At 40.5% G+C, this 12122-nt stretch overlaps 1 protein-coding gene across 1 annotated transcript in view; it reads right to left on the bottom strand.

Moving 5' to 3' along the window:
• LOC131370557 (potassium/sodium hyperpolarization-activated cyclic nucleotide-gated channel 2-like) overlaps positions 1-12122 on the bottom strand; it is a 72574-nt gene that overhangs the window by 32602 nt on the left and 27850 nt on the right. Inside the window, exon 4 of the mRNA XM_058417903.1 lies at positions 4865-5083. Coding sequence (XP_058273886.1) covers positions 4865-5083 — 219 coding nt within the window. The remainder of the gene's footprint in view (positions 1-4864; positions 5084-12122) is intronic.

Genomic DNA, 12122 nt, shown 5'->3' with positions numbered 1-12122 from the left:
TTTGTTATCTACTCCGGTGGCATACTGAGTGACTGAGTAAGTGATTGATGGATTGGTTGGTTGACAGGGTTGGACTGTAACGGAATATAAATTGGTGTTACCTATTCAGAATATCGAATGAAAGCATCTGTATTCAGTTCACATTGCAGTTGGAAAAAGCTGCATTCAGAATACAGTGACTTACAATATTAAGAGAATCCTTCTATTTACTTCTATCTAGTTCTTTCTCATTTGCATTTGCTCACTTCACAGCAGCCACAAGTAGCAACACAGCAAAAAACACAACCACAACCTAATATAGGTAAATAATTGAGTTTTCCAATAGTGCTGGCAGCGGTGGCTTAGTGGTTAGCACTGTTGCCTCACAGCAAGAAGTCCTGGGTCCGAATCCCGGGGTCGAACAGGCTGGGGCCTTTCTGTGTGGAGTTTGCATGTTCTCCCTGTGCCTGTATGGGTTTACTCCGGGTACTCTGGTTTCCTCCCACAGTCCAAAAACATGTACATTAGGTTGACTGGTAATTCTAAATTGCCCGTGAGTGTGTGTGGTTGTTTGTTTGTGTGTGGCCCTGTGATGGACTGGCGACCTGTCCAGGGTGTACCCCTGCCTTTCGCCCTATGTGTGCTGGGATAGGCTCCAGCAGACCCCCACGACCCTAGGAATAAGCAGGTATAGACAATGAATGAATAGTGCTGGCAGACTGTCCCAAAAGGTTTTCTGAATATTAAAACTACTTTGTTCAGATATGTTGTTTTGGTCAGTCTTCACCCATCATAGCCTCATGATCCTGTTCCTGGGTGACAGGAGTGCAACCTCATATGAGTTCATGTGTTATAATAGTTACATCCACCTTAAAGTTCATAAATGCTCTTCAATGCTCTTCAGCTCCCCATGGATGTAGAGTGATGATTTGAGATATTGTGACTTTCTTGTCTCCTCAAACCAGTCTGGCCATTCTCCTCTGACCTCTCACCTATCCAAAGAATTGGATGTTTTTTGTTTTTTGCACCATTTTGGGCTAAACTCCCAGAAGATTCCGATCAAATTGTCTGGCACCAACAACCATCATCATATCTGTTCCTCATTGTCACATGGCATTAGGTCACCAGCCCCGATTCTTCATGGCCTACAAACATAGCCTAAATGGACTGCAACTCCCAGCAACCACCTGCACTTCTATACTCACAATCGCATCATTCTGATGGTTTCCACCTGTGTCCAGTTATGTATGTTTGTAGGTGGGGAAAGTAGGTTTCCCCACTTTATAACCCCTTTTGTTTCAGTTCACCCACTGGAAAGTACACTATATTGCCAAATGTTTCTGGACACCCCTTCAAATCATAGAATGATAGAATCATAGTGTTCTATCTGGTTGCGATCAGGATAAGGATTACCCAGAAATTTGGACTTTGTGTTCTGACCTTGCCTAGCCTAAGTGGATCTTCATCTTCCTGTTTGACTTGTGCTTATTTGAACTTGCTCTTTGCCTGTTTGACCCTGTTCTTTGCTTGAGATTTTTGTATTGTTTGCCAACCTCTTTTGCCTTTGTGTCTGCCTCGTGACACTCATCCTGTTGTGTCATGTAAATATATTAACTGGCATCTGCATGATATTATGAATTGAACTGCTTTGAGATGAGTGGCTGACAAGCAGGTGTTCCTAATAAAGTGGCTGGTGAGTGTATACTAGTAATGTTTCTTTAATCTCACAATCACTGATACTGACTAATAATAACAGCTACTATATTTTTGTGTGGAGACTCATCACGACTGCTGGCAAGAGGTACCTGCCTGCAGCAAATAAATCCTTCTCTGGGCCTCTGTAAAAGGCTTTTGTGGGGCTTTAATGGACCCCCCCAAGGCCAGAGAAGTTTTCTTCCAAACAATAAGACAATTTCCTGCTGTGGCTGAAATTCCACTGCAGCCAATACATCTTTCTTTGGTTGTGATTGCAAACGGCTGTAGCTTTCTGTTATTGCCATGGATCATTCCAGCACCTGACTGAGTGCTAGCTTCTCAACTGGCACTCAAAACAACACAATAGTTTGTTGTTGTTTTTCCAAGGCCATGAACCATTCCAATAAATACTACACTATTTGTTTCATTTGTAAATTGTTGTGAAAAATTGTTTTTTCTGACATGTCATTTAATTAACAAAGAAATATAGTAATTATTTGCAATGGTATGGTAAGAGGAATAAAACATGAACAACAACAAGAAATCTTGTTATTTACTATATGACAGTAACAGCAGTGTTTTATTTTTCTTATACCAGTATGCCAGTAAATGCTTAAAAAACAAGTCATATTTTTCCTAATACTAATCATTATTATCTGTGTTTAATTATGTATAATATATTGCCAAAGGTTTTGAGACACCTCTGCAAATCACTGAATTCAGATGTTTTTTTTTCAGGGGTTCGACTTGGCCCCTTAGTTCCAGTGAAAGGAACGCTTAATGCTTCAGGATACCAAGACATTTTGGACAATTTCATGCTACCAACTTTGTGGGAACAGTTTAGGGATGACCCCTTCCTGTTCCAACATGACTGCACACCAGTGCACAAAGCAAGGTCCATAAACACATGGATGAGGGAGTTTGGTGTGTAAGAACTTGACTGGCCTGCACAGAGTCCTGGCCTCAACCTGATAGAACACCTTTGGGGTGAATTAGTGCAGAGACTGTGAGCCAGACCAAAACTGGGACACCTGCCTTTGCATGCACATGAATTTAATATGCTGTTGGCCGGCGCTTTGCAGCTACAACTCTTCTGGAAGGCTTTCCACAAGGTTTTTGACCATTCCTCTAGAAGAACATTTGTGAGGTCAGGCACTGATGTTGGATGAGAAGGCCTGGCTCGCAGTCTCCACTGTAATTCATCCCAAAGGTGTTCTATCAGGTTGAGGTCAGGACTCAACCCGATAGAGCCAGTCAAGTTCGTCCACACCAAACTCACTCATCCATGTCATTATGGACCTTGCTTTGTGGAACAGGAAGGGGCCATTCCAAACACAATGTTGGGAGCATGAAATTGTCAGAAATGTCTTGGTATTCTGAAGTTCCTTTCACTGGAACTAATGGGCCAAGACTAACCCCTGAAAACAGCACCTGAATTCAATGATTTGGAGGGGTGTCCCAAAACCTTTGGCAATATAGCATATGTATGTAAGTATATTCTTTGTTCTCGCCCACAATCATGATTATATCTTGATTGACCTTTGTCTGTTGTTGACCCTGCTACTTGCCTTATGTACTGTATATTGGTTTGTTCAACAGTATTGCATTTATCTTTGTTCTGTGTGAGCCATTTCTGATTTTTTCTCATTTTATTTGTATTTATTTTTGTGACACTCAATAAACAGCCTGAATTTGCATCCTGACTCCAAGACTTTGTGTTTGTGACAGCTTAGCACTGTTATCATGTATGTTACATCATTTCTTCATCATTCTGTCTTTTTTCTCTCTCTTGACGTTAAGACAAAAAGAAATGCAGCTTGTCATTTACTGTTATTGATAAATCCCAAAGCCCTCATTCCTCTGATGCAGTTACAGTCTCTTGTTACCGAAACAATGACACTGGAGACACTTTCCATAAACGTTAAATAAAAATCCCCAACCCTCACAGACAACTTCATCATATCGACGGATAAAGGTTTTTTAAAATCAGTTTGCTTCCACCATACAAGCCGCCGTATGAGTTATTATTAAACTATTAGAATGAGCACAACTACATAAACCTGTAATTTGCTTTTAATCAGTAACTTCTGACCAATTTAGAAGCGTTGTGATGTAATATATCTTCCATATTATCAGGTATAGAATTGCTGTGTAGAATTGCCAATGCAGGACACAATGCAGTGTTTGAAGGACTAGACATAATATGAAGATTGAGGGATATATTAAAGGCAGAAAACTAGGTTATCGTATCCAAAACAAAGGTTTGGTAAGGTCGAAAAGAAAACTGAGCTGATTCAACACTTGGTAATGAATGGGTTGAATGAAATAAAGTTGGAAACGGTGACTGAGTGCATGGTGATTTTGAACATGGAAGTGTGTGAGTGTCTAGTGTGTTAAGAAAGTGGAGTTCACTTAAAAAGGGGTACACTTAAAAACATATGTTTTGTGAACATATGTGAATATACCTGGAAAAAACTGATACTCAAACTGAACATGTCAGATCATTTTAGTCAGTGACTGAACAGATGTTTTTGTTTGTTTGTTACAGATCCTCAATCTGACAGAAAAATTCTAGTTTGATCGAACCACAAGACGACATTATCACTGCCACGCATTACATAACAGCCTAGTGGAATACTTTCCTTCACATATCCCAGCTTTAGTAGTTGGGGTCAAAGCACAGGGTCAGCTATGATACAGCGCCCCTGCAGCAGAGAGGGCTAAGGGCATTCCCCAAGAGCCCAACAGTGGCAGCTTGGCAGTACTGGGTCTTGAACCTGAGCATCTGAGCAACAACTCAGAGCACATTTGTGAAGACCTGCACATTCATCCCGTTTTGGATTCATCTTGTTACTAATGATGTATTTTTATAATAACTTTAAAATATTTTCTGAGAGGCCTGAGAGTTTATTATATTGTGGAGCATTTCACTATTTAACTATGCTAATAAGCTGCTTCATGTGGGGGTTTTTTAAGCTGTAGAGTGAGATTTATGATGCCTGTGACATTACATTTATCTTTCAATTTAGCTCTGTACACTGGGGTTCATAGTAATGCCCTCTCGTTCCACCTCCATTCCTCACTAGATAAAGAACCATTTTTCAAAGTTAAAAAAAAATACGTAGCTATATGTAGTTCATCCTTCAAATATTCGCTTTCTTTCATATCCCACATGAACGGGTTTTCTTACCTTCTCCTGGTACTGGCGACGAGACGAGTCCAGCGACTGGATGAGAGCAGTGGCGTGGCCGATGAAGACGGCGTAGCAGGTGGCTCCTACGATCATGCTGAGCATGGTGAGCCATATATCAGACAAACTCTCTGGAGCCTGACGGCCATAACCTATGCAGAGCATGTGACTCATTGCCTTAAACACGGCAAAGGAGTACAGCTCACTCCATGTGTCATTCTGCAGAGAGAGACAGATTGAAAGAAAGAAAGAAAGAAAGAAAGAAAGAAAGAAAGAAAGAAAGAAAGAAAGAAAGAAAGAAAGAAAGAAAGAAAGAAAGAAAGAAAGAAAGAAAGAAACTAACTTAATAGCATCCGCTTACAGCCTATGCAACATTTCTAATACTAACAAGACCAGGTGATAAATCTTGGAGAATGAATAATGAAGCTGAGAGAAATTTTCATGTCTGAGAGTTTTGTCTCCAGCTGGCTGGCTCAAACAAACCACCATTAACCTTTAAAGTTACCCTAGATATCTACAAAATGTGTTTTGGATGATTAAATCGTTTCAGGAGAATGCACCTGAATGCACAGGCTGGATGAAGCGTGAACAGTGTTGTGTGTATATATATATATATATATATATACATCAGGAAACGTAGGATTTTCTTGAGCTCAGACTTTACAAGGGGGGGGACTTCATGCACATTCGTTGTTCTTTATTTTCTAGAAGCAGAGACTCTACAGAGTGCACCTGACGTTGTAATTACGACTTCCCAACTCGTAAAAACAAACTTCCCAGAAGTTGTCCAGTAAACTTTCTAGCTAGTCACATTCCCGTCCTTCTATAGTCTCCATAGTCGGCTTTAATCTGTGTGTTTCAGCAATGTTTTAAAATGATTACTTGTAACACTGTAGGAGATGATCCCAGTGAAATCCTGACCGAAATCTGTACCATATGTTCTCAGATTAAATGATAAAAATCCTCCGACAATAAAACCGTTACTAAAGAAAACTACGACATTCTGCTTATCAGTTCATGCAGAAGAGGGGTCACATAAACTGCTGCTTTTTTTCAGCAGGATATTTTTTCTGTCTGTTAGCATGTTTCATGTAGCATGTTTAGCCTTTGTTTAATCCTGTGCTGTCCTCCAATAAGTGGAGAAGCTAATGTACCACTTCCAAAATGGAAGCAAAATACTTGTACTTTTATACAACAATTGTGCATTTAATTCTGCAGTGAGTTGGGCAGCTGTGGTTTTATGTTTTTTGGATACAGTCCTGGTTTGTGACATCTCTTTCAGACAGCTTCCTCTTGTGTTGTCAGTTACTCCTGATAGATGTGGTTGGACCTTCATTGTTTTATGCCTACATTACCCTGGATACTGTAGATCTCGATACACCACAAATACTGGTCACAGATGCAACAGTGAGACCCCAACAATCTGTCTTCTTTTGAAATTGTGTGGATTGCAATATTTTTTGTAGTTAGATAGACAGACAGACAGACAGACAGACAGATAGATAGATAGATAGATAGATAGATAGATAGATAGATAGATAGATAGATAGATAGATAGATAGATAGATAGATAGATAGATAGATAGATAGATAGATAGATAGATAGATAGACCTCCTGTAACCTTCTCTGTGACAACGGATCTGAATGGAGTCTTTTGGAGAATGAGCTCCGCTGACTCAGTAGTGTATTGTATAGCGGGTGAGATGGATGGTCCATGATGGAGAGCAGTTTGTTCAGTGACCTCCTGTTCCTCACTGACTCAGACCTCTCCAGTTTGTGTCCAATGATAGATCCAGCCTTGCGAATTAGCTTGTTAATCCTGCTGGCATCCCTGGTGCTGACTCTGCCTCTGTGGTATTACTCTGCAATTTCAACCTTCACGCTCTGCTCTTACATCATAAATCAGTGAAGACTGGCCACCAGGCTGCGCAGATATAGACATGAATTAACCTTATATTATATTATATATATATATATATATATCTAAGTATAGTGTATGGCTCAATGGCTGAAAACCAAGGATACTTTAAGCTGTACTTCAAGTAATCTGCCCCACTGTCTCTCTTTCTGTCTCTCTCTCTCTCTCTCTCTCTCTCTCTCTTTCTCACTCTCTCTCTCTCTCTCTCTCATTCAGTCTTATGTTGATATCAGTGCCAGATCCTGACACATCTCCACTGCTGTGTCTTCTCTTGCCCTCTGGACCTGCCTGATTCATCCTGATGCTCCCATTGCACTTGGAGCTTCTGCACTTGTGACTCATTTTCTGTTGCTGTCCATGGTCCCACATGTGTACTCTAAATATTGCAATGGCCAAAAAAAAAAACAGTTTATGTCAAGAGTCACCAGTGCTACAGTAAAAAAGCCTTCACCTTCCTGTATATGTTCTTGTACCTAGGAACTGCTGCTGCAAGCATAAAGATTGTCCAGAACACTTGATTCACAATATACTCATACTTAACATCATTTCAACACAGTTAGTACTGTTAGATTTTACTCTTCTACCCCTGTATAGTGTAATGGTTTATAATCCCATCCTGGTTTCTCTTAAGGTTTCTTCTTAATCAGTCCCTCCAGGACACTATATTCACAGGCGCTGGCAATTTTCTGACGGTTTTGGCCAAAACGTATCATGTGACGTCATCACAACACATTCAACCGAAGCCATCTTCGATTCATGTGTGTCGATCATGAGTACAGCTATCATAGAAAGTAACTGCGTATGTGTCTTCGAATCATGTGCTTGTAATTACACAATTCAGTAGTTTTCTGCAAGAAAAAGCACCAAAAGTTGCAAGCATTTTAGCCGGTTCACCACTGTTCCTTCCTTGGACCACTTTTGATAGATACTGACCACTGCAGACCAGGAATAAGACCAGTAGACAAGAGCTACAGGACAAAATGTTCACTTGCTGCCTAATATATCCCACCCACTAACAGGTGCCATGATGAGGAGATCATCAGTGTTATTCACTTCACCTGTCAGTGCTCATAATGTTAACTGACCTGCAGTGGTCAGTATCTATCAGAAGTGGTCCAAGGATGGAACAGTGGTGAACCAGTGACAGGGTCATGGGCAGCCAAGGCTCAGTAATGCATGTGGGGAGCGAAGGCTGGCCCGTGTGATCTGATCCAACACACAAGCTACTGTTGCTGAAGAAGTTAATGCTGGTTCTGATAGAAAGGAGTCAGGGTGCCCATGCTGACCCCTGTGCATCACTGAAAAGGGCATGTGAGCATCATAACTGGACTTTTTTTACCTTTTGGGTTTTTTTTCCTTTCAAGACATTTTAGAAAATTTCACATTAGCACATTTATTGTTTTGTATGTACCTTGTTAAGCTGAAGAAGACAAAGACTGGCAACAGTTAAGGGAATATTTATGACAGTACGATGGCATAGGCATACTTTAAATCAGCTGGCCCTTAAGGTCCAATTATTTTTTAAAGTTATAAAAATACATAGCAAACATGTATGAGATGTAGTATTCTTTCCCTTGGCACTACCACCACAGCTACAAGAAAGAGTAGAAACTGTGATGGAGCTCCAGAGTGCTATTTTAAGTATTAAATTTGCCCTTTTCGATCCTATTCTATAGCAGCTCCACTGCGATTTAATTGTCAAATCGAGATTAATTACTGTGCCGCGTAACCTCGGCTCATCGAGACAGAGGAGCGCTGCCGTCATTAGCGTGAGGTTTGTGTGCATTCAGCAAATCTTGAAAAGTTCCAGGGCTTTAAGTGAAATTTAACAGGAAGCTTCAGAGAGCACTCACGGAGAGACGTGAAAATGGAACTGACGTAAAAAAAAAGAGCACCTAAAGTCATTAGGGTGAGTGAAAGCGAACGGGATGAGGATTAGAGAGCTCGGAGAGTTCAAGAGGAAGAGGAAGAGAAAGGGATTGGTGATGCAGGGAGGAGGGGAGAGTGGATGGAGGAGAGCGGCCCTGAGAGAGCCGCAGGTAAGAAAACAGCGGCTTGAACGCAGCTGAATAATAGATGCAAAGTGAGCACTTAGGCTTGAAAATAGAAATTTCAGAGTGCACACACACACACACACACACTTTTATATATATATATATATATATATATATATATATATATATATATACACCAGACTGCTTCTTTTACACACATGGATGTCGGAGGGCCAAGCACAGTGTGTGCCCAGAAGCCGATAAGCTCCATAAACATCATCCAGTGCTACCAGACACACACACACACACACACACACACACACACACAGAGCAGCAGCCCTACCCTATCCATCCTCTCTGTTCACCTCAGCTTATCTGGACACCCAGTACTCTGTCTGCTATTGGCTCTTGTCACCAAGACTCACATTAAAGCCCGGGATGAGCTGTAATATATGGATTTAATCCCCAAGAAGACATCAAGACAAGCTCTCCCAAAACAGCTTCATTTCAGCTCATCTCAAACACAAGCGTGACTCCACGTCATCACATTTCTGTACCAGTGTGTTATTTTTATACTGTTCTTTTTTTTGCCATCAGGTGTGTGTGTGTGTGTGTGTGAAGCTGTGCAGTGTGACAGCATTATTTATAATCAAATGTGTAATTATTCTCCTGAGCATCTCAAGAGGAGCGAAATGTGAGCAAGGCGAAGCCGGAAATGAAAATCAATTGTCATTGTCAGGGTTTATAAAGAGAACAAAATGAAGTGGTATTTTTCTCTAATAAAGAGCGATTGTAGGATGATTCAGGAAGTGAATTGGCGATAGGATTTCCTGTGGACAATTTACAAACAAGACTAAAAGATATTATCTGGGAACAGTCCAAATATCTGTTTCCTGGGACAGCTTTATCAGAGCATGCATACACAAGATGACATTTCTATCAAATATCCAGAGGATTTGGGTTCTCAGCCCTGCTTTCTTTGCACATATCCTTTATAAAGATCTTTTACAGTTCCTGTTCCTTAGAAGGTTTATCTTCTATAGCAGCAGTTAACACTAGCAGCAGTGCGCAGGACCTCCTACTCTGCTGACTGAGTCTCACAAACTTTAATATTATAACATTTATGGCATTTGGCAGACGCCCTTATCCCGAGCCACTTACATTTATCTGATTTAATACAACTGAGCAGTTGAAGGTTAAGGGCCTTGGTCAAGAGCCTCAAGCTTGGTAGTGCTGTGATTTTAAACTTCATACCAGTAGTAGACTGAACTACCACCTCCTGAAGCAAACACACACACACACACACTCAACAAACTCAATTTCAGATATTGCATATAAATACCAAGCATATATATAAACCTCTAGCATTGTACATACACACTGATCTTCTTCTATCTGTTTATCCTACACGTTTATGTGACTCTATTTTTGATGTATAGGTCTTTCTTTGATGTTACTGCTCTTACTTGTGCTGCTGCGTCAACTTGAATTTCCCCTCCAAGGGATGAATAAAGGACTCATCTCATCATATCTAGTCTCAGCTGGTGTATGTGCCATATATATTTTTTTACCTTGTACCCATGCTGGAACATGTTTGGGTTCTGTAGTTTCACTGAAGGCAAATTGTACAGCTACAGCATACAAAGACTATACAACTGTGTGTATCAAAAATGCGGTTTGTTCCGATGTCCTTCTTATGTTGGGAAAACCTTAAAGGAACTGTTCAAAGAGCTGACACAGGAGGAGATTCCACACCACATACCTAAATACAGTCGAGGTCATATGTCCACTGTGCTGAATCTGCAAAATGTTAGCAATGTATTAGGGAGGGAGGGAGGGAGGGAGGGAGGGATGGAAGGAAGGAAGGAAGGAAGGAAGGAAGGGAGGAATGGAGGGAGGGAAGGAAGGAAGGAAGGATGTCCACTGTGCTGAATCTGCAAAATGTTAGCAATGTTTTAGGAATGGAAGGGAAGGAAGGAAGGAAGGAAGGAAGGAAGGAGGGAAGGAAGGAAGGAAGGAAGGAAGGAGGGAAGGAAGGAAGGAAGGAAGGAAAGGAGGGAGGAAAGGAAGGAAGGAAGGAAGGATGTCCACTATGCTGAATCTGCAAAATGTTAGCAATGTATTAGGAATGGAAGGGAGGGAGGAAGGAAGGAAGGAAGGAAGGAAGGAAGGAAGGAAGGAAGGAAGGAACGAAGGAAGGAAGGAAGGAAGGATGGAAAGGAGGGAGGGAAGGAAGGAAGGAAGGATGGAAGGAAAGGAGGGAGGGAGGGATGGAAGGAAGGAAGGATGTCCACTGTGCTGAATCTGTAAAATGTTAGCAATGTATTAGGAATGGAAGGGAGGGAGCAAGGAAGGAAGGAAGGAAGGAAGGAAGGATTGATTGATTGATTGATTGATTTCAGTTTGGTTTTTATTTAGTTCTGCCCTGAATAAGCTATTTCACATTCAATACTTGAGTACTCAGTTGTCCTCAGCGTTAAAAGATGGATCTCAAGAGCATATAGCTTGTCTTAGAAAAATATAGAAGATGCTGGAAAAGCAAAGAATGTGCAGGACCTGAAGGATTTTTCTAAAGAGCAGTGGGTTGTTTAACTGCTCAGAAGAAACATGAGGAACTGAAATATAAAAACACTCAGTGATCTTCCAGGCTTTAGCACACAGTGTTAAGAATAGAGGGGATGTAAACTTCAGAACCGATTCGTCTGTGTAAATTCAGTTATTGTTTCGTCTTGTGGACTAGATGTAAACAACTATTCCGTGAAATAAATTATTCAGGGCAAAACTAAATAATAAACAAACTGCAATTTATAAGATCCCTCTTATTTCTTTAAATTATTAACATCAGCCAGCAGGGTGTAAACTTATGACCTCAATTGTATAAGCCTTCTCTAAACACATAGCATCAGATCCGGGAAGGCTTATTTATGAGTATGATGTTCAGATGTGTTACAAACCTTTACCTAAATAGTGTGTTTTTTCTCAAATAAAAAACGTTTGCGAGATGCTTCAAAAAGTATCTATGGGGTTTCCTGTAAACAATTTAAAAACAGGACTGAAAGATAGCTTCTGATGACCAATGAGCTCATCCTAACAGATTATTGTCTCTCTAGTAACAACTAATTCACAAAGTTTGTGAATTAGACAAACACTCTACTATACTTAAAAAAAATAGTAAATATTTAACCAACGAAAAAGTATAATCATTGATATGATGAAGATTTCTGAATGTTTATTCAAGATTTATGGAAGGAGTCTCCAGTGTCAGCTCCATACCACCTGCAAAATCAGAGAAGTTTTAATAGGAATCCAAAGGATTATACATGTAATTATAGATAGATAATTCAT

Source organism: Hemibagrus wyckioides, linkage group LG20 (genome assembly GCF_019097595.1).
Source record: "Hemibagrus wyckioides isolate EC202008001 linkage group LG20, SWU_Hwy_1.0, whole genome shotgun sequence".
Taxonomy (NCBI): domain Eukaryota; kingdom Metazoa; phylum Chordata; class Actinopteri; order Siluriformes; family Bagridae; genus Hemibagrus; species Hemibagrus wyckioides.
Note: the sequence above shows the minus strand (reverse complement) of the source record. Positions and strands in the feature narration are given on the sequence as shown.